We start from the raw sequence: 22423 nt of genomic DNA, 5'->3' as shown, positions 1-22423 counted from the left end.
TGGGATTTGCCCAGTACAGTCCCCGCTGCCCCCCTGCAGAAACTCAGCTGCGCCCCTCTCTCCTTCCGTCTCCCCAGTACGCAGACTCCGACAGCGGGGACGACTCGGACAAGCGCTCCTGCGAGGAGAGCTGGCGCCTGATCTCATCCCTGCGCGAGAAGCTCCCGGCCACCAAGGTTCAGACCATCGTGCGCCGCTGCGGCCTGCCCAGCTCGGGCAAGAAGCGGGAGCCGCTCCGCGTCTACCAGATCCCCCAGCGTCGGCGGGCGGCGAAGGACCCCCGCTGGCTGACCCTGGCCGACCTCAAGATGCAGGCGGTCAAGGAGATCTGCTACGAGGTGGCCCTCAACGACTTCCGCCACTCGCGCCAGGAGATCGAGGCCCTGAGCATCGTCAAGATGAAGGAGCTGTGCCGCCTCTACGGAAAGCGCGACCCCAACGAGCGCGACAGCTGGCGCGCCGTGGCCCGCGACGTCTGGGACACGGTGGGCGTGGGCGAGGCTGACGGCACGGCAGGGGGCGGAGGAGGAGGAGGAGGGGGCTCCTCGGAGGTCCGCACAGGAGGCACCCCCGGTGCGGATGTGGACGACCTCCGGGCCCACATCGACAAGCTGACCGACATTCTGCAGGAGGTGAAGATCCAGAACAACATGAAGGACGAGGAGATCCGGGCGCTGAGGGACCGTGTGGTCAAGATGGAGCGTGTCATCCCCATCTCAGCCCAGGTGAGCTGGGGGGCCTACAAGGGGGGTTGGGGGGGCAGTGATGGTAAGGTGAAGAATGGTGTTGCAAAGAAATGTTCTATTCCCACACAAACCAGAATAGGAATCTGGCCTCAGACTTATGGCAGAAATTGTAGCTGCTTCCTAAAAACACCCTCCATCGTTCTGCCTGGACACTGAGGTCCAGCTCTGAGGGCCTTCTGGCAGTTCCCTCCCTGCGAGAAGCCAAGTTACAGGGAACCAGGCAGAGGGCCTTCTCGGTAGTGGTGCCCTCCCTGTGGAACGCCCTCCCAGCAGATGTCAAAGAGAAAAACAACTACCTAACTTTTAGAAGACATCTGAAGGCAGCCCTGTTTAGGGAAGCTTTCAATGTTTAATAGGTTATTGTATTTTAGTGTTCTGTTGGAAGCCGCCCAGAGTGGCTGGGGAAACCCAGCCAGATGGGCGGGGTATAAATAATAAATTATTATTATATTATTATCATCATCATCATCAGGGGCCGTGTGGCTCAGTGAGGCTATCCATCTGGCTGGGCAGCAGATGCCCAGAAGTTGGCAGCAGGGTGTGGGCACAGAGAGTCTCAGCTGAGGACAGCAATGATGGAATGGTAGAGTTGGAAGGGACATCTAGTCCAATGTGGGTGGAGACAGTAACAATAATTAGAGAACCCCTTGTGGACTTTTTGTGTGAAAAGGACAATGAATGAACGGAGAGGCATTTGGGTCTGACGATTGGGAAAACATCGCTTAACAGAAAGTAGAACAGTTGGATGCCACCCTAGAGTGAATGTTTTGAATTATTCCTTCTAATGTAACGGACAGGCAGAAAACCAGAAGTTCTTCTTATTTCTGTTTCCATTTGGATTAGTTTATTTCACTGCATTACAAAAAAGGCTGTCGTGAAATCTCCTTCAGACCCTTGCGCTTCTTCTTCTTCTTCTTCTTCTTCTTCTTCTTCTCCCAGGAGGACGAAGACCTCGAGAACGAGTGGGGCTCGCTGCTCTTCTCCGAGGGGCTCGCTCCGTCGGAGGAGGACCCCAAGGAGGACCGGGCGGGTGGCCAGGACTCCCCGACTCTCAGGGAGGCCGGGGAGGAGAGGAGGGGCCCGTCCCCGCCCTCCCCGACCTGCTGCGACCGCGTCTCCCGCCTGATGGAGAAGGACCCGGCCTTCCGCCGCGGGCGCCTCCGCTGGCTGCGCCAGGAGCAGGCGCGGCTCCAGAGCCTGCAGCAGCAGCAGCTGGCCAAAGCCCTGCGCCGCACCCAGCCCCACGCCGCCCCGGGCAAGTTCATCCCCCCCCAGGACTGCAAACTGCGCTTCCCCTTCAAGAGCAACCCCCAGCACCGCTACTCCTGGGCGCCCGGCTCCGCCTTCATGGTGGAGGGTGAGCCGTCCGCCGGCCAGGCGAAGGAGAAGGGGGCCGAGTCCTGCCCCCCACGGCCCCCCAGCCCCCGCCCCGCCCGGAAGAGCAGCCCCACACCCCAGCAGAACAGGCGCTCCGGCCCACCGCGCCGCAACTCCCTGGAAGGCGGGCAGGTGCGCGGGAGGAGGGGCCCCGCGCAGGAGCACTACCAAGCCCGCAAGCACAACTACTACCCCCGCCAGCACCAGCCCTACCCGCAGCACCGGCCCCCCAACGCCCCGGACGGCGGCCCCCCGCCCCGCATGCGCCGGCAGAGGTCAGCCCCCAACCTGCAGCAAGAGCGCGAGAGCGCCGTGTGACCCGGGACGATCTGGCGCTCCCTGGCCAGGCGGAAGCAGGAATGGGGGCGCGCAGGGAGGGGGCAGCAGTAGCCTCAGATCCCGGACGGCTGCCCGCCTGCCATGGACAGACATGATTCTGCAGCACAGAGCTTCCTTCTTGTGGGCCGAGGGAAACTTGGGCGATGGCGGGTGGGTGTTTTGAGCGCTGCTGCGGTTTCAGGAGGTGCTGAGTCGGATCAGCAGGGTCTTTTCTGTCGGGGAAAGCCAAAGAGGTCGTCGTAGGGTGTGTTTTTTTGTAATAGGAACGGGTTTAGGAGGGGGAAAGGATGGGTTGCTGTTTGGTTTTAAGGCTGTGTGATAGAGGAGGTTGTGGAGGGTTTGTGCAAGGAGGTCAGGAGAGTTTGGCGCAAGAGGCCTTCCGGCCGTGGAAGGTGGTGGGCTTCCTCTTGAGCAGAGGTCAGGGATTCTTGGGCTGCGATTCCTGCATCGCGGGGGGTTGGTCTAGAGGACCCTTGGGGTTCCCTTACACCTCTACAAGTCTATAAGGAAAGAGTGGGGTGGGTTTGTCCAGAGAAGGCCATGGTAAGAATGTGGGCATGTGGGGCTGAGGGGCTACCCCCACACCCCAGTTGCCCCTCTCCCTAAAGTCAAAGCATGGGGGTCCTGCCTGCCTGTTTTAGACAATTCCAAAGTGGGGCAGAGGCGCACTTCAGCCCCCCCTTGGCTTGCTGGTGGAGGGGCGGTTGCTGCGTTGGGGCGCCCCCACTCCCCACTTTGTGTGGCAGGGGGGGCTGGAGCACATTGGCCCCCTTTTAAGTGGTCCTGCCCTGCCCTGCCCTCCCCACCCCAAGGAACAGCCTGTTTGTTGAAGGGGAACTTATGGGGCTGCGGAAACCTCTCTGGCCGGGCTACTGTCACACGCTTTGTCTTGGAGCAGCACACACTCTGCTTGTGGCTGGAATACTGCCAGGGGCGAGTTGAAGTCCACTTTGAAGGCCAAGGTTGTGGCCACTGAGAAGGCCGCCCCCCCACCCAAAAAAAAAAGTTTTTCCTGCCCTCTATGGTGGGGGCAGGAAGATCTCTTTTGTATTTTCCTCTGCTGTCCGGTGCCACTCACGTGCTGTCAATCTTTCTTCTATTATAGTTCTGGGTTGGGTTGGAGGCTGGGATGAGGAAGCCCCTCTTCCCACATTGCAGGGGGTTGGACTAGATGACCCTCAGGGTCTCTTCCAGCTCTGCGATTCTATGAAACGGGGCTACTCCTACGACACCCAGTAGGGCAAGATGTCTAATTATCGTTCAGTGGGGCTTTTTCTTTTCCTCCTGGGGAGATGGGCGGAAGAGAGGCAAGCCTCCTATCTCTGCGGCCGCAATATCCTATTTTTAACACACACACGCCCTCCCAAAAAACCACTGAAGCTGATGGATGGGGCTCGGCTCCGCCTGTTGGCTGCTACTGTCCCCTGACCCCCTTGCTTTCTCACTGCAGCCAAAGGCCTGCCCCCGACCAGCAATCCTGTGGAACCCCAAGAGGGGGGAGCCCCATGGCGCACTCTCTTCCCCCACCCCCACTTCGGAAGCCACAAGCTTTGCACGAGCACAGCGCGGGTTGGGCTAGATGACCTTTGGGGGTCCCTTCCAACTCTACAATTCTAGGGTTCTAAGTGGGTCTGTCCAGCCCTTCCAAAACTGCTTTTTGTGGTGTGTCCCCCCGAGGGCTTTCTTGTGGGCCCCCCCCCTTTCGTGAGAGGGATTTGTGGGAAGTATGTATGGGGCAGGGGGTGCCTGTCTGTGTGTGTCCACGTGCGTGCGTGTGGGGGGGCTGAGTGGCTGCTGCTGCCCCTGGAAATGTGGCTGAAGACCCTCTACTGTTATCCTGTTCCAATAAAGGTGGGGACAACCTGCCGCATCTCTCAACGGACTCTCCTCCCTTCCTTGCAAACGGTGGCGGTTTGAGGGGTGATGTGGGTGTGGGGTGCTGGGCTGGCATGGCGGGGGTCTTTATCACCTCCTTTGAGATGGGGGGGCACCTGGCTTGACAGCTGCACATGTGAAAAGGATCGACCACAAGCCGAGCGCGAGTCCACAGGGTGATGCAGCAGCAAAAAAGGCTAATACAGTACTCTTCTCAGCTGCGTCCACAGCAGTCTAGTGTCCAGATCAAGGGAAGGAATAATCCCACTCTATCCTGCCTTGGTCAGACCCCACCTGGAGTCCTGTGTCCAGTTCTGGGCACCCTAGTTTAAAGAGGACATTGACAAGCTGGAAGGGGCGCAGAAGGAGGCAACCAAGAGGATTAAGGGTATGGAAACCAAGCCTGATGAGGAACGGTTGAAGGAGCTGGGGATGTTTAGCCTGGAGAAGAGGAGAGATGAGAGCCAACATCAGATATCTTCAGGGCTGCCATGTGAAAGATGGAGCAAGCATGTTTCCTGCTGCTCCAGAGCGTAGGACTCGAATTCAGGGCTTGATATTGCGAGGAAGGAATAACTGAGTCACAAGGGCCGTTTGACTATGGACTCCCTTGGGAGCACTGCAGGGCAGACCCTCCAAAGCCCCCCATCAGAGAGGCTCCCATTTTCTGTCCTGCTCAGCAAAACCAGGATGCGAGTCTCCCTCCTTCCCTCCCTGGTGACGCAAATCCCTGTTTCTCTTGGCCGCCGACCCCACAGGTCAAGCCCTCTCCTGTTTTCTGTTCCTCGCGCCTTGCTGAGGACGCTGCTTCCCCTCCTGCCCCCCCACCCACCGCAAGCCTCTCCTCCAGACAAGACACAGCTGGCGAATTGTGAAGCCTCGCAGCACACCGCCTCCTCGCTTTTATTTCAACATGTCGCAAAGGCATTGCTGGTGGCGTATCCTGATCTCCCGCGCCCCCCAAATCTCCTGCCCCTTTTCAAGGAGCTGCACCCCAGACCCATTCCCACGACGTCTCTCCACCTTCCGGGCCCAGCCAGCGGGGAGAAAGAACAACCAGGGCTTGCAAAAAAGGCTGTCGGCATTCGCACTCGGAGGAAGCGTGGATGACCCTGGTGAGACAGGGCGCTCTCCTTCCGTCCGCAGCCACGGTGGATGGGTGGGCACAGATCCCATTGGTGTTGGGGAGGAAGAGAAGAGGATGCCCTACTGGTCAAGCTGTCGCCTTCCCCCAGGAGGTCATGACCGCAGGAATGCCATGGTTAAGAGGCCTGGAAGAGAGGTGGAGATCAGGAATTTTCCCCTTGATCCCAGGGAGGAGCACAAATCCCATCAGCCCCCAGAGGGCAGAGGTCCAAAACATCATGCGGTGACTAGTAATAATAATAATAATTTATTATTTATACCCCAGCCACTCTGGGCGGCTTCCAACACAATATTAAAATACAGTAATGTCTCAAACATTAAAAGCTTCCCTAAACAGTGCTCTTGGGAGATGGATAGTCTCTGCTCTAGTGGATGCTCTTGAGCAAAGCATGATGGGAATATCCCTCCACCACTGCTCACACCAGCCGTTGGGAAGGATGGAGGAACTTGGCCTAACTCAGTAAATTGCAAATGTCCCCGTTCCCCCAACAGTAAGAGCCATTCAATAGCCTTCCTTGGGAGTTGTGAACTCTCCTCCTCTGGAGGTTTTAAAGCAGAGTCTGGATACGGCCATCAGGCATGGATGTGTCAGCTGAGATTCCTGCATGGCTGGGGGTTGGACTGGATATCCTCTTGGGGTCCTTTCCAACTCTAAGATTCTCTTATGCTACCCTGAGGACCACTTGAAAATTGCTGAGCATCTTAGCAGATTTCTCCCCCTGTGGCAGTCATGGTACCGTGCTGCATGCTAGACGCTGTACGGTTTTTGATTTTGCATTTTCATCACTTCTTGTATATTGCATTTTATTGTATAGCTGTTTGAACGCCATAATTGTAATTCAATAGAATACAATATATAAGGCATAAAAGAAGCAACCTGGCTGCTGGATCAGGCCGAAAGGGGCCCATCCTAGTCCAGGATCCTGCCCTCACAGTGGCCAGCCAGGTGCCCAGGATGAGAAACCTGCAATCCGGATCTGAGTGCGAGAGACGCCCCCCCCATCCCATTCCCCAGAGAAGCTCTCACCGAGGACATAAGCAGCCACCAGCTTCTGTGGGAGGGTGACGTGGAGGGCAGGGGGCACCAACGGGCTGGGCTGACCCTCCAGGGGCAGCATCAGGAGAACCAAGCAGCTGCCGGCCAGCGCCAGGTAGAGGACGAAGATCCGGGGAGGGATGGGCTCAGCGCGGCCTGGAAGGGAGGAGGGGAGTTTGCAAACCGGCGGAAAGAAGCAGAAAGGTCTGTGTCTCCGTTTGCAGCAGGGAGAAGGGTTGTCTCCAAATAGAAGAGAGGGGAAAAAGAAGAGCCGTGCTCTCAGCTTGCGGCTGCTGGTTCTTGCGTTGCCGGGAGTGGGGTTGGGCTGGATGACCCCTGGGGTTCCCTCCCAACTCTGTGAATGCAAATGCCGCTTCGGTGGATGGAGTTTGACCTCTCCGGGATGGTGGGGAACTTGGGGAGAGTTTGCTCTGCAGGCTGCCTGAACCCCCCTTTCATTTGGGGGATCCACACATGCCCCCTTGGTGTGTGGGAGCAACAAGAGGGGGGCTGCCAAGGGCTCCCCCACCCCACCTTTAACTCAGCCTGCCGTTCAACCTCTGTGTGGCTCCTTTACGAGGGAAGTCTGCCCCTTTCCTTCCAAGACGCCATTGTGTTGTAACAAGTTCAAGTGTTGGACTCTGAGCTGGGAGAGAGCAGGGTTCGAATCCTCCCACCTCACCCATCACTGCCTCAACTACCTCGCAGGGGGGTTGTGGGGATTAACGAGGAGGAAAAGAGAACCACAGGCTTCTCTTTTTTGGAGAAAAAGGCGATAAATAAATACACATTCCCACCCCCATGGGCTCCCATCAGCCACCCCTACGGTCAGTGACCAGGCATGGTGAGAACTGGAGTCCTGCAACATCTGGGGGGCCAGAAGTGTCCCCACTGCCGGTCTGCCCTCTGGCTATCCTTCAGGGTTTCCTGTAAGCCCTACCTGGCGGCCAAATCCAGGACCTTCTGCCTTGCAGAGCAAATGCTGCAGCCCCTTCCCACGGATGACCTTTGACCTGCTTTTGAAGTGGGACCCTCTTTCAGGTAACCTCAAGCCCCTCCAACCCCTGGCACCGAAACCGCCAGGATACCCAATCAATGGTGTTTCACATTTCTTATTTAATACAGGTGCCTTCGCATATAGCAGATTGTTACACAGGCTGCATGTCTCAATGGGGGTCAGCACCTAGAGGGACCCTGGGCCTTGATATGTGTGGGGCAGCTTCAGGTGGGCATGGGGCAGTCCTGCCACAGCAGGGACTCGCCTTCTGCTCCCTCCCTGCACTCACCCACAAGAGACTCACCCAGGCCTCGTGGAGAAAGGGGTGCCCCATGCCGAACGACTGCCCGCTGCTGCCCTCTCCTCGCCGGGCCAGGCTGGTTGCTTCCTGGGCGCAGGGTCGTCGCTTGGTCTCCGCCAGCAGGTGTTCCTGGCCAAGGGGTAGAAGGAGGTGTCTGGGCATCGGAAGCCACCCACCCTGGATGGCGGTGTGGGGGTCCCTTATTCTCCCTTGCTCCAATCACCCCGCCTCTTAATTCCCTGATACCCCCCTCCGCCCGCTTTTTCTATTGGCTCCTGCGTCCCCCTCCCCACCGAGGGATGCCCCCACCCTGAGGAGCAGCTGCAGCAGCCCCGCTCTAAGGGGCTGCCCTGCCCTGGAGGGGTGGGGGGCTCTGCAAGGTCTGCAAATAATAATAATAATTTATTATTTATACCCCGCCCATCTGGCTGAGTTTCCCCAGCCACTCTGGGCGGCTCCCAATCGAGTGTTAAAAACAGTACAGCATTAAATATTAAAAACTTCCCTAAACAGGGCTGCCTTCAGATGTCTTTTAAAGAGAAGATAGCTGCTTATTTCCTTGACATCTGGTGGGAGGGTGTTCCACAGGACGGGCGCCACTACCAAAAAGGCCCTCTGCCTGGTTCCCTGTAACCTCACTTCTCACAGTAGGCAGCCACCAGCTTCTGTAGGAGGGAGTAGGGAAACGCCAGAAGGCCCTCGGCGCTGGACCTCAGTGTCCGGGCAGAACGATGGGGGTGGAGACGCTCCTTCAGGTCTACTGGGCCTTTGAGGCCGTTTAGGGCTTTAAAGGTCAGCACCAACACTTTGAATTGTGCTCGGAAACGTACTGGGATCCAATGTAGGTCTTTCAGGACCGGTGTTATGTGGTCTCCCAGTCACCAGTCTGGCTGCCACATTCTGGATTAATTGCAGTTTCCGGGTCACCTTCAAAGGTAGCCCCACGTAGAGCGCATGGCAGTAGCCCAAGCGGGAGATAACCAGAGCATGCACCACTCTGGCGAGACAGTCTTTGGGCAGGGAGGGTCTCATCCTGCGTACCAGATGGAGCCAGCAGACAGCTGCCCTGGACACAGAACTGACCTGCGCCTCCATGGACAGCTGTGAGTCCAGAATGACTCCCAGTCTGCGCACTTGGTCCTTCAGGGACACAAGTTACCCCATTCAGGACCAGGAGCAATGCTTTGAATTGTGCTCGGAAACATCCTGGGAGCCAATGCAGATCTCTCAGGACCGGTGTTACGTGGTCGCGGCGGCCGCTCCCAGTCACTAGTCTAGCTGCCGCATTCTGGATTAATTGCAGTTTCCGAGTCACCTTCCAAGGTGCAAACCCCCTCCCAGCTCCGGGACCGTCCCGATTCCCCCCCCAGGGGCTGCCGCGGTCTCTGCCCCGAGGGGAAGGCCAGACAGGAGCATTGCCAGCTGGCAGCTGCGGAGGGGCAGAGGGGGCATGGACCAAGCCCGCCCCCCATTTGCTGGGGGGCGCCCTCCACGTGGCTCCCTCCCTCCCGACCCCCCCCCCGCAGCCGCCCCTCTCTCACCAGCTGCTGCCTCCTCCTCCTGTCCGTCCGCCCTCCGGCTCCGCCCTCCCCTCTCCCGATTGGTCCAACTGCTTCCTATTCCGGCCCCCTGGTGGGCGGGGCTCTCCCTTTCCCGCTTCTCTATTGGTCAGGCGCCTCCGGGAAACCCCCGCCGGCGCCTCCATTGATCGCCGCCGCCGCCTTCCTGTCGTGGCAACGAAGCCACGCCCACCCGGCCCTGATTGGCGGGAGCTTCCTATGACGCCACACACAGAGGGCGGAGGTTCCCTCAGACGGGGGTCGCCCATCTGAAAGAGTCTTCTGGCGCCTCCATTGGGCGTAATTAATGATAGTAATTATTATTATTATTATTATTATTATTATTATTATTATTATTATTATTATTATTATTATTATTATTGATATTAAGCGACCGGAAGACTCCATAATCATTATTTAATAATTATTAATAATGTAATAATAATAGTAAATCATGCTTTTGCACTTATTGGATGTTTTTAAGCCGAGAGTTCAAGCCACCTGCCCGGGATCCTTTAGCTGCGATCCCTGCATCGCAGGGGGTTGGACTGGATGACCCCTGGGGGTCCCTCATTCAACTCTACTGTTCTAAGATCCTAGTATTCTACTCTTCCTGTTCCAAAATGAATTTAACTCCGAGCTAGATAATACTATTCTTATATTATCCGCTGTTTTAATTGACGAATGATAGAATTTTTTAAAAAGATATCTCGGCGAAGGAAGATTATGTAACAATCTTATATTTTAAAAAGGAAAGATGAATTAGTCACGAATGCACGTCTGAGCGGGCATCTTGCATGTCTCTCTCCTTTTGCAATTACACCCCGAGTTCTACCCCCAGGGTGGTGCGACAGGCTCTAACCACTAGGCCGCCACTGTCTCTTTCCGACTCCCAAAGAAACGCCCCTCGCAGCATCCTTAGGGGTCCCGCTGGCGCCACGCGGGCTTCGCTGCTGGAGGAGAGGCGCTGGCAGCAGCTGGGGGTCGCGGTCCCGCTGGGGATCTCGGGGGCGCCCTTCTCACGACGCGTGTCGTGTTGCCTTCCCCGCTCGGGGGCAGGAGATTGCTGGGACCCCCAAGCGGGAGGGAAAGGCGCCCCTTCGGGATCTGCTTTGGGGGTCTTCCCAAAAGAGACCCCGCGTGGCCCCCGGGAGTTCAGGGGGGCACGGATCCTTCCCCGCCCTGCAGGGCTCGTGGGAATCTTCCCTCCGCGCTCTGCACATGCTCCTGGGCCCGGCCGTCCTTCTCCGCCCGCCCCCTCGGCCCCTCCCCGCCGCCTGGCTCCCCCCACCGGCTCCCCATAAGCAGGAGGCGGCGCTGCCGGGACGCCACTCCGTCCCCGTCTCGCCGCCCGCCCCGTCCAGCTCAGGGAAGCGCCCCGAAAGCGACGACGATGGCGCCCCACTTCTCCCTCCTGCTGCTCGCCCTCCTGCCGCTGGCCCGGGCCCAGGACCCCCCCACTGGAAACACCACCAGGTACCCCCCCCGACCCGTCTCAGCTGCCAGCCCCCCGTCCCAAGAAATACCCCCAAGATCGGGGCTGGGGGGTGACTTTGCGCCATAGATGCCCCCTTCCCTCTTCCACATCCTGGGGGTGCTTGCGGGGGGGGGGACTGCTGCTGCCGCTGCGCCCCCCCCCTAAGTTTTGGGTCCGTCCGCGGCACATCTGGAAGGGTTTAGGCGAGAGGCGGCTGGTCCGGCTGCCAGGAGCCGGGATGAGCCAAGCGGATTCCCGGAATTCTTGGACGGGGTGTCAAGAGAGCTACTGGGAACGGGGGCGGGCTGGGGGGGGAGGCAGCTCTGGGTCAGGGGCAGAGAGGCTGGGAGGAGGGGGCGCCCACAGCCCCGCCGCCCGCCCCCTTCTTAGCCCCGGGCTGTCTAGGAAAGGGGGAAGGACATGTGCTTGGCATGCAGAAGGGCACCTCCAAGTAGGGCCCCGTCTGAAATCCTGGAGAGCCGCTGCTGCCAGCCTGTGATGGATGAAGGAATAAGTCAGCTTCTTTACGCCAAGGGGTCTTTAACTCCCAGACCCCTAGTGGAACGGACTCTCTCGGAAAAGGGCAGTTTCTCCTTCACTGGAGGTTTCAAAGCAGAGTTGGAGTCGGGGATTCTTCCTGCATTGTAGTGGGTTGGGCTGGATGACCTTTGGGGATCCTGGCCAGCTCTGCGATTCTGTGGGTCATGCCTCGTCCCCAGTGCCCTGTCTTCCCCTCTCTCACCGCTTCTCCCTCTCCCTTCCAGACCCATCTTCGTCTGCGGGGGCGACCACACTGGCGACAACGGCTACATCGCCAGCGAGGGCTTCCCCAGCCACTACCCTCCCAGCAAAACCTGCGTCTGGACCATCACGGTGACTCTCCCTTGGGGCGGGGGTCCTGGGCGGGGGGCGGGGGGGACACGCAGCTAGGTACCCCCGCTCCAGCTCCCACCAGTTGCTGACCATTGGCACCGGCTAGGTTGCCCGAGGTCTCCCAGTGCGCTTCCTGGCCGGAGGGTGGGATTCGAACCCTGCTCCTATTGCGCAAGTGTGGCGCTGAATTAAGGCCACGCAAGGGGAACATCCTCCTTTTCCCTTCTGCCTGCAGCTATTTCAGATTTTATTTCCCCCGAAGTGTGGGTGCCAGTCTCCTTTCTCCAGGGGTGCCCCCTGATTCTCCCTCTGCCAGCCTGCCCACCCCTGGCATCTGACAGCCCCTTTGCCCTCCCCCCATGCCCAGGTTCCAGAAGGGCAGGTGGTGATGCTGTCCTTCCGGGTCTTTGACATGGAGCCGGACCCCGTCTGCCGCTACGACTACCTGGAGGTCTACAGCGGGCACTCGGCCATCGAGGGGCAGCGCCTGGGCCGCTTCTGCGGCACTTTCCGGCCGGGAGCGGTCCTCAGCACCAGCAACCGGATGATGCTGCGGATGGTGTCCGACGAGGGCACCGGAGGGAGGGGCTTCCTGGTGTGGTTCAGCGGGGGGCTCCCCCACGTCGACGGTAAGGGACCCCTCTTGCAGCGGCCGGTGGCATTGGGGCTGGCGGGAGTTATAGTTCCAAACTTCTGGCGGGTGCCAGGTTGGCCGAACCCTTCTGACTTACCCACAATTCCTCTGGCAAATTACCCAGGATCCTTTGGGGCCCCGTGCTGAGAACAAGGAGGATTCGGGGGGGGGGGGTGTTGGATGTCTCATGGAAGATGCAGCAAGCTTGCTTTCATGCTGCTCCGGAGGGTAGGACTCGAACCCGTGGCTTCAAGAAGGGAGATTCCGGCTAAACATCAGGAAGAACTTTCTGACAGCAAGAGCTGTTTGACAGTGGAACAAACTCCCTCGGAAGGTGGGGAAATCTTCCTTCCTTGGGGGTTTTTAAGCAGAGGTTGGGGGGCCACCTGTCCTATATTATAATAATAATAATAATAATAATAATAATAATAATAATAATAAATAATTTTATTTATACCCCGCCCTCCCCAGCCAGAGCGGCTAACACCAGTAAAATTACAGTAAAATCATAATAGGAAAAATGACACCAATTTAAAATACAGGTTAAAATGCAATTTAAAATGCAGCCTCGTTTTAAAAGTAGCCCATAGATCAATATATGATCTAGCTGAGATTCCTGCATTGCAGGGGGTTGGACTAGATGACCCTTGAGGTCCTTTCCGACTCTGCAATTCTGTGATTCATTTGGGGCTTTTAAGCAGAGGTTGGATGGCCCCCCTGCCAGGGATTCTTTAGTCGAGATTCCTGCATCGCAGGGGGGCTGGACTGGGTGACCCTCGGGAGAAGCTCTGCCAACTATGACTCATTATTTGCTAACTTCTTATTTTGGGACCACAGATGACTTTTGAAATTAACATTGCACAGAAACCCCCAAGAAGCAGCCAGCAATGGGATCCTAGACGGACTGGATCTCAAAAAACTAATTTAACAACCAGTAGACTGACAAATAGTTTGCAGGGGGCAGGGTTTTTGGGATAGGAGAAATGGTCGAAGGGTGAGAGGACTGCTGTGGAATCTCCCTGGATCACGGCAAGCATTTGACCTCTGACCTCGAGTAAAAAGGATCCGGCAGGGAGAGTTTCAGGCCGAACCAGCTGCTCATCTGGGAGCATAAGGAGGGGAGGCTGGAGCTCTGCACCCTGGGGTGGCACGAGGAAAGGGTAGGGGGGCGGGCAGGTCTCTCGCACCCCCTTTCCTTCCCCCCGCCCCATCCCAACGCACAGGACCTTTTTCCAGGGCGCCCAAAGGGACGAGGAAAAGGGGGGGCCCATCATATAGACTCCTGGGGGTTCTGGGAGCCGTGGGACTATTGGGACGGTGAGTATGAGACCCCCGGTTCTTTCCCGCAGTGGCAGCTGCAGAGACTTCCCCTCCTGCCCCTCCAGGAGGGCAAGGCCTGGGCTTGGCTTGGCTTTTTGGGTGGTGGGCAGGGGGGGGTGCTCTTTCTGCTTTTGGAAGCCCATAGTCAGGAGGGTTGTGGGGTCCTTTGCTCAAGGGGGAGACCCCATCCCGGGTCCTCAGGAGGGGCTGGAAGTATGGGATGGAAGAGACGGACGCCCCTCCAAATAAAATTCTCATTCCCTCCCTGCTTTTCTCTGCCTGCTGGCCCGGGCGATGCCAGTCTCTTCCTCCCATTCCTGGTCCTTCTGCAACCAGTCATTACAGTGCGGTCGCCCAAATTGCTGCTTTCGCCCTGAGGTTCTGCTCCCTTTGGGGGCCTCTCTCTCCACCCCCTGGACTGTTTGCAGAGCAAACAAGCATTCAGACCATAAGACGCCTGTCCAGCTTTGATTGCACCCCCCCCAGTAAAATAAAAACATCTCCCCCCCCCTCTTTTCCTGAAACCCCCCATCCATCCCGTTGGGTCTTTGATCCCTGGCCCCTCGCTGGCTGCAGGACAGGCCTGGCTTCTGAATTGGGCTTAGTTAGGGGGCTCTTCTGGGGGGGGGTGTAGAATATTGGCTGGCATGCGGCACGTGGGTAGAGGTTTGCGCAGGAATGGCCGGCCTGAGGGCCTGCAGGGGTTTTGCCTGCTTGCACATGGGCATGCGGGCGCGATCCCTCAAGGCAGCGACTGATTGGCACACTTGAGCCCCCTTCCTCTGTGGGTTCAAAGGCTGGGTGCGAGCCCACCTTGTGCCCACGGCTCCCAGAGGCTCTGCATGTGTCGGGGGGTGGCATGGGACCCCATGGGGTCTGTCGTGTGTGTGTGTGTGCACGCTTGCAGCGGGCGACCCAAAACTTTTCCTGTGTGCCACCTCGAGAGACGAGGGCCACAATGAGTTTCTGCACATCCCTGGCCTGGCCCATTCCGCTGACCCCCTTGGCGGCCCTGCCCCCCTTTCTCTCTTTGCAGAGCACCAGTTCTGTGGGGGGAAGCTGGAGAAGCCCCAGGGCACCCTCAAGACCCCCAACTGGCCTGAGAGCGACTACCCGCCCGGCATCAGCTGCTCGTGGCACATCATTGCCCCAAAGGACAAGGTAAGGCTGCTCGCTTGTCCCCTTAGCCGCGTCGCAGGGGGTTGGGCTGGATGACCTTGGGGGGTCCCTTTCCACTCGGCAGTTCTGTGTTTCTTGCCGGCTTCCTCCGGCGGGGCCTCTCTTCCTAGGGCAGTGGGTGGGGTGGCACCCAGCAACCACCTCTGTTCTCTGCCCGGAAAGCTTATGAGTCAGGTCAGGCCCACCGGCGCAACGGGAGCTGATTCCCTCTCCTTTCCCCTCTGGCCCAGGTGATTGTGTTGACCTTCGGGAAGTTTGACGTGGAGCCCGACACCTACTGTCGCTACGACTACGTGGCCGTTTTCAACGGCGGAGACCGAGATGACTCCAGGCGCATTGGCAAGTTCTGCGGGGACGAATCGCCCAGGTGAGGCTTTGCTGCGCACAAATTTCCCTTTCTGTCGCGACTGGAGCACGTTGGCAGCCAGCTTAAGGGTGGCTGCAGTCCTCCATTGCTTCAGCGTGTCTCCTTTTTGGGATGCTTCCTTGAAATATAGGATTGTAGGGTAGGGAGGGACCCCTGAGGGTCATCCAGTCCAACCCCTGGCCCTGCAGGAATCCCAGCTGGAGCACCCGCAACACACCAGGCTGTGCTCAAAAACCTCCAAGGAAGGTCTGTTTCACTTCATCTCAAGATCCCCCTGAGCATTTCAACGACAAATGTATGTCCCTCGTCCTCTTGGGTTCAGTATAACAATCCTGCAGAGAAGTCTGCCCCTTTGGGGGATTTCTAGCTCTCTGGACCCCCTTCCCTGTCGTTCCTGGAGAGTTTACACCAGGGGTCAGCAAACGTTTTCATCAGGGGGCTGGTCCACTGTCCCTTGGACCTTGTGGGGGGCTGGACTATATTTTGAAAAATATAAATACCCCGCAAGCCGGTCCTGCAGCTGCCTGGAGGAGGAACGCACTCTGCACGCACTCAGGAGCGCATCTCGGTGCTGCCCGCTCACCAGCTGTTGTCGACCATCGGCCTGTACCCACGGAGCTCCCAGGCAGCGGGCACCACACGCTGCAGTCCATTGTCTGAGGCCAGGTCGGCGGGCAGGCCGTGCATTCAGTGCCATGCAGGGGGTGCGCAGCTTGCCCTCCAGCTGCTCCAGTGCGGCCGCCGAGCATGCCACCTGCAGCAGCAGCTGCAGCAGCGCAGGTGCAGGGCCGGCAGGTGTGCCAAACTCCGGCTGAAGCTCCGCAACGCACCCATCACAATGCCCATGGCACAGCCCAGACCTGCTGCCCACCCACCGGCCTCTCCGTCCATGGCCGTGCTGGGTTTACCTCAGCCGTGGGCGGTGAGGTGTCAGATTGGCTGCAGGAACTTCCTGCAGCCAATCTGAATCCGCGCCAGCGTCGCCACCCAAGCAGAAGCCATGCCAGCATCGTGGAAGGCAGTCCCTGCACGGCGGGGCGTCCGCGGTGTGTGGGGACTGGCCGAGCAGGCAGCAGGGTCCGTGAGCCGGATTTATGAGCCTGGGGGGCCGCATCCGGCCCCCGGGCCTTGGTTTGCCAATCCCTGGTTTACACCCACAGATAAGGGCCTCCCACTGGCTCTCTCCCTTCCCCAGGTCATTCCCAAGTCCTCTAAGACCAAGCATTCACTTTTGCCCGCTTTGGCAAATAATCTCTCTCTCATTGCCTTTGGCCTCCCTGAACTGCCCCCTCTGCCCCTGGCCTCACAGGGCCTCCTTCTACGTCTCCTCCATTTAATTTCTTTGTCTATTTCATGGTCTTCGTAAGAACATCAGCAGAGCCTGCCACTTCGAGCCCATCTAGTCCAGTATCCTGTTCCTACGGGCAGGATCTGAGCACAAGAGCAACGCTCTCCCTTCCTGCGATTTACAGGAACTGGCACTCGGGTGTCTAAACTGCCACTCTGGCTAGGAGCCATCCCTCGCCCTCTCCTCCTCTTCCGAGAATTTGCCTCCACCTCTTTTAAAGCCACCGTCTCTGTCTTCATCCCTGGGGGAGAGATCCCTTCTGAACCGGCTTCCCCCCAACCAACCAGCCTCAAAGCTGCTCTGCCACCTGGGCAGCTCAGTTAGTTAGAGCACAGGGGGGCTGATGATGCCAAGGCCGCAGGTTCGATCCCTGTATGGGGGCATTTTTCTGCCTTGCAGCGGGTTGGGCTGGATGACCTTTGGGGTCCCTTCCAAGTCTACGATTCGAGGAATCCTGGTTCCTCCCAAATCCAAGCCCCTCGTCTTCTCCTGCCCGCCTTGAGGCCACCAAGCCTCACCTGCCTGCCTGGTCCTCTGCGTGGAACCAGAAGCATCTCAGAGACAGAGGAGACCCTGGAGGTTTTTGCCGTCCCACCTGGCAACCTAAATGTGGCTTCCAGGATGTTAGAGTAGGGCCAGGGAGGGACTTCTCTGCTCTTCTTAATTCCTTCCCTCTCCCCACGGTCATCTAGCACCGTCTCCTCGAATGGCAATGAACTGCTAGTCCAGTTCGTCTCGGATCTCAGCGTGACGGCCGACGGTTTCTCGGCTTCCTACGTCTTCAAGAGCCCCGGCGAGGCGGTGGACAAAAGCGTCTCCCTGCCCACAGGACGCGTCTTTCCAGGCTCCAAGCCAGCCCAGCCGGGTAGGAAGCCAGTGGCCCCTAAACCCAAGCCAGCACCGCGCCCCAGACCGACCGCCAGGCCCCGCCCCAGCCCCACACGGCCCACAGCACCACCTGCCACAGGTAAGAGGCATCTGCGGACGGGATCACCGTGGTGTGTGTGTGTCAGGACTTCAGAAGAGCCTTGCTGGATCCGGCCAGAGGTTCCTTTGGCCCAGCATCCTGTTCCCACGGTGGCCAAATAACCCTCAGGACCTAGGGGTCGAGGTAGACTGCCTCTGGAGCTGGAGGCTCCATAAGGACTTCGGAAGAGCCTGGCTGCAGGAACAGGCCCAAAGTGGCTCATCTAGTCCAGCGTCCTCACAGATGCTCCAGTGCAAAACCTGCAAGCAGGATCGGAGCACAAGGCCAATCCCCTCTAACCCCAGCTTGGCAAACAATCCGTAGAAATCCCCCTTGAAATCCGGTTAAATAATATTTGGAATGTGGCTCCGCCGGAACGCCTCCCTCGCCACAGAAAGCACCTCAGGGGTCGGCACTTTGGGTGAGACTTTGCCCCAATTCTTTTCCTTTATAAATATCGATAATGCATGAATAAATGCATTGCTTGTGTACTGCAAAGCCTCCCAGTGTCCCTATTTTCCAGCGACAGACCCAGATTCACAGAAGCTGTCCTGGGTTCCTGATATGATCCCAGAATATCCCGATTTTCCTTGGATAAGCTTGTCCCTATTTTACTTAGATCAATGTTGGAAGCTATGCGTACCGTGTACTTCATGTGAAACTTAATAAGAATGCAGCGCTGGGCAAGTTACCGTAGGAATATGTCGTTCTTGGATTTGCAGGGAAAGCAATAATTGGGGGGGGGGGAGAGAGCCCCCTTCTACTCCATGGATTTGTCTCATCTTCTTTGGAAGCCATCCAAGATGGTCGCCATCCCTGCCTACTGTGGCAGGGAGTTCCGCAGTTTAACTTTCTTTTATCAGTCCTGAATGTCCCAGCATTCAGTTGCATTGGATGTCCATGATTTCCAGTGCTTTGAGAGAGGGAGAAAAACTTTCCTCTCCACACTTTCTCCCTGCCAGGCATAATTTTTATAAGATTCTGTCATGTTGCCTCTTACATTTTCTCCAAGCTAAAAAACCCCACTGTCCGCGGTCTGCAGCAGGCCAGGCTCCCCTGCGGCTACCAAGCCTCTCTCCTGGGATGTGTTATTTGTAAAATAAATATAGTTTGATTTCCAATATATAACAATGACCAAAAAAAAAAAAAAAAAAGAGGGAGAAGGATACAAAAAAGAAAATCCCCATTTCTTCCCCTCCAGGACAGATGAATCTAGTTTAGTTTGCCAGAGTCCAATCTGGCTTTGGTAGTTGCCATTCTTCAGACTTACTCGTAAAGTATTTCCACAAAATTGTCTGCATCCTTTACATTATGCAATGCATAATGTGCGTTCTGAATGCCCAAGCAGGAAGCAAGGTAAAAGTTTCCTAAGCTGCCCTGCTGCAGGTGACGTTGAGGACGTGTTCCTGAGCATGTGCAGAGTGCTGGTTGGAGGGTTTGTCTCAATTCTACTCTTCCCCTCCATTTCTCTCCCCCCCCCCCACGACCCAGGTGAGATCACCTGCCCAGACAAGTGCCGCCGGACAGGAACGCTCCAGAGCAACTTCTGCGCCAGCGATTTTGGTGAGCCCTTTAGGAAAGCGGGAGGGGGCATCGTAGAATCATGAGGGAAGGGACCCCCCCAAAGGTCATCTATTCCAACCCCCATTTGAACGGGTGCAGGGGGGCAAAGTGGGGAAATGTGCACACCCTCGTTCTGCCAGCTCCTGGAAATGAAACTGGGCAGCTCTGGGGGGGAGGGGCAGAAGAAAAATGGCTGGGAGTGAGTTGTCAATCAGAATGAGCCCCAAATGTCTCTGGAGACCCCATAGCCTCTTAGATCAGTGGTCCTGCCCCCTGGGGTGCGGTGGAATTACATAGGGGGTGCGAACAGCAAGCGGGCAGCAGGGGGGGGCACTTGAGGTGCCAATGACTATCAAGTTTTGGTCATCCGTTTTATGGAGTTAATTAGTTTTAACTGGGTTTTGAACGAATGTGTGGTTAATTGCAAGTGTTTTGATAAGTCGGGTGCAGCAAACTGCTGTTCTGAATAATGCCTTTTATAGCATTTTGGGTAGGGGGCAATGGGAACGAGATCCTAGGACCAAGGGGGTGGGGGTCCTCCAAGAATTTTTGGGAACCGCCGGCTGCCCTGGCTCAAACCTGGGAGGGGTCCTCCTCCGTTCTGGCAGCCCCTCACCCTCCAATGCCGCTTTTGCAGTGATCTCTGGGACAGTGAAGACGGCCGTGCGAGGGGCAGGGAACAAGGTCACCATCACCGTCACCCTCACAAATACGTACAAGGCAGGAGCCCTGAGCCTCCCCGCCGAGGGCAGCGCAGCCACCCTTCGCTTCGAGGCCCCCTGCCGGCAGTGCCCCATCCTCAAGAAAGGTGAGAGACCCCCGACCTCACCCCACACGTGTCCTTTCACACACACCCCACACCAGCTCCTTCCGCTGTTTCCTTACGCAAACTGTGCAGAAAAGCAGAGGGGCGGGAGAGGTCCTTGAGATCGTACGACTGTAGGATGGGACACCCGAGGGTCATCCAGTCCAGCCCCCGCCATGCCTTCAGGAATCACTGCTAGAGAAGGCCTGGCCGATGCCCACCCAACCTCTGCTTAAAAGCCTCCAAGCTAGGAGAAACCACCACCTTGTGAGGCCGTTCTAAGCCTGTGTTTAGTGGGAATCTCCTTCCTTGCAATTTCAAGGTGTGGGTTCGAGTCTTACCCTGAGGGGCAGTAGGAAACGAGTGGGCTCTGTCTTCCACATGTGGCAGAGAAGTCTCTCTGCCATTAGCTCTGGGCCTAAGCGAAGGGGCTCCCACTCAGCCGGCCAGCCGAGGCCCACCCTGCCTCCTCTCCCAGGGGCTCCATGTATTACAGTCATACCTCGGGTTACAGACGCTTCAGGTTGCGCATTTTTGGGTTACGGACGCGCCGAAACCCGGAAGTACTGGAACGGGTTATTTCCAGGTTTCGACGCATGCGCAGAAGCGCTAAATTGTGCTATGCGCATGCGCAGAAGAGCCGAATCGCAACCCGCGCATGCGCAGACGCTGCACTGTGGGTTGCGAATGTGCCTCCCGCACGGATCACGTTCTCAACCCAAGTGTCCACTGTATTTGAAATATACTCGGAGTTGAGAGTGGATTTCATGCTCTTTATTCAGCTCATAGTGGTGAGGAGGAATGGAAGTTCCCCCAGAATGTCTGCTTTATATACATTATTTACACAATGGGCCCCACGTGATTGGCTAATTCCGGGATTCTCCTGTAGGCCAATCAGGTTGCGGATTCCCTTCCTCCTGGAGCTGGATTGGGTGGCTCCTGAGGACCAATCAGACTGCTGCATTCTGAATCCTATTGTTCTAGGACCAATCAGACTGCTGCAATTTGGATCCTATTCAACTCAGTACATAACACTATTCCTTTTCCCCTTGCAGGTGCCAACTACGTCTTCATGGGCAAAGTCGGCGCGGACGGGAACGGGCAGCTCCCCCCCACCAGCTTTGTGGTGCCCTTCCGCCAACCGCAGCACAAGATCCTCACCAACCTCGCCAAGCGCCCCTGCACCGCCCCGCCAGCTGCCAGGAACAGGACCTGAGCCCGCGCTGCCACGTCTCCCTTACGGACAGAGCCACCCCGGGGGTGCCCAGCGGCGCCCGCCTCCATATAGCCAATGAACGGGGGAGGGGGAGGGGAAATGTACCTGCACACCGCCCTGCGCTTGTGTTTGGGGAGGTCTGAGTGTTAAACGCAAGTCTCTCTTAAATGTATTTTTACATATCTGCTTCCGTATTTCTCCGTGTTGGAATGGCGAGAATCCACGTGCCCTCATTCTCTTTGGCGCCGGGAACCCCTTGATGCCTGACCCCCACCCCACCCAGGAGCTTGGGGGTCACATAAGCCCTCTGCCTTGGTCTGCGGGGCAAGCAGGTGGCACAGCGACTTGGGAGCCCGCTCCTGCGGCGGGTGGATTCTCTGGCGTGCTTGTGTTAGCAAGGGGTGCACAATTCATAAAATCGTAGGGTTGTAGAATTGGGACCCCAAGGGTCATCCAGTCCAGCCCGCTGCAATGCAGGAATGCAGTTATTAGTTGGGGGTCGGTCAGTGTAGGGAGGATGGCCAAGCTCTCATCCCTGTTAAAAAAAAGGTAAAGGGACCCCTGACCATTAGGTCCAGTCGTGGCCGACTCTGGGGTTGCGGCGCTCATCTCGCTTTACTGGCCAAGGGAGCTGGTGTACAGCTTCCGGGTCATGTGGCCAGCAGGACTAAGCCGCTTCTGGTGAACCAGAGCAGCGCACGGAAATGCAGTTTACCTTCCTGCCAGAGCGGTACCTATTTATCTACTTGCACTGGTGTGCTTTCGAACTGCTAGGTTGCCAGGAGCAGGGACCAAGCAACGGGAGCTCCCCACTGTGAAGTAATAGCTCCAGGGGAAACGCATGAGGGAATCAGAAGAGCCAGGCTGCCCAAAGGGAGCCCAGCATCCTGTTTGCACAGGGGCCAACCAGATGCCCTTCATGGGAAGCCTGCAAGCAGGATTCGAACGCAAGAGCCGCTCTCCCCCCTCCTGCTGTTACCAGCTACTGGCGTACAGAAACATCTCTGCCTCCAGCTGTGGGAGCAGGGCTCAGCCATCGGGGCTGGAAGCCATTGTTAGCCTCCTCCTCCGTGAATTTGTCCAGTCCTCTGCCCTGTGTGAGGTGTGACAGATGCAAAGGTGCAAAGCCCTCGATGGGAGTCCCAAACTCCCAACATCTGGAGGGGGCAAAAGCTGCTCTTTGGGCAAGGAGAGATGGGTCAACGAGAAGCCCCTCCACCTTGCAAACAGCAGCTGCTGGCGACTTCTGCTTTCCAGAGGAAAGAGCAGATTAAGTTTCCACCCACGCGGGCGCAGAG

General features: G+C 57.4%; 3 protein-coding genes across 6 annotated transcripts in view; 2 read left to right on the top strand and 1 right to left on the bottom strand.

Moving 5' to 3' along the window:
* Positions 1-4340, top strand: part of KIF1C (kinesin family member 1C) — a 51813-nt gene extending 47473 nt beyond the window's left edge. For all 4 annotated transcript variants that reach the window (XM_077916743.1, XM_028703451.2, XM_077916744.1 and 1 more), the window contains exons 21-22: positions 78-725; positions 1686-4340. In XM_077916743.1, coding sequence (XP_077772869.1) covers positions 78-725; positions 1686-2441 — 1404 coding nt within the window. In that variant the 3' untranslated portion in view covers positions 2442-4340. The remainder of the gene's footprint in view (positions 1-77; positions 726-1685) is intronic.
* Positions 4341-5204: 864 nt separating this feature from the next.
* MOSPD3 (motile sperm domain containing 3) lies at positions 5205-9645 on the bottom strand. Its single transcript, XM_077917802.1, has 5 exons — positions 9570-9645; positions 9359-9478; positions 7821-7946; positions 6511-6675; positions 5205-5608 (listed from the first exon to the last, which is right to left on the bottom strand). The coding sequence occupies exons 1-5, from the start codon at positions 9643-9645 to the stop codon at positions 5577-5579; spliced, it is 519 nt and encodes a 172-aa protein (XP_077773928.1). The 3' UTR covers positions 5205-5576.
* A 1022-nt stretch (positions 9646-10667) lies between these two features.
* On the top strand, positions 10668-21305 carry PCOLCE (procollagen C-endopeptidase enhancer). The gene is made up of 9 exons (XM_028703458.2): positions 10668-10852; positions 11618-11726; positions 12094-12355; positions 14717-14841; positions 15090-15226; positions 17267-17541; positions 19033-19104; positions 19742-19912; positions 20965-21305. The coding sequence occupies exons 1-9, from the start codon at positions 10770-10772 to the stop codon at positions 21123-21125; spliced, it is 1395 nt and encodes a 464-aa protein (XP_028559291.2). The 5' UTR covers positions 10668-10769; the 3' UTR covers positions 21126-21305.
* Positions 21306-22423: the final 1118 nt, after the last annotated feature.

The sequence above is a fragment of the Podarcis muralis genome, chromosome 13 (assembly GCF_964188315.1).
Source record: "Podarcis muralis chromosome 13, rPodMur119.hap1.1, whole genome shotgun sequence".
NCBI lineage: Eukaryota > Metazoa > Chordata > Lepidosauria > Squamata > Lacertidae > Podarcis > Podarcis muralis.
This window is presented reverse-complemented; position numbering and strand designations above follow the sequence as displayed.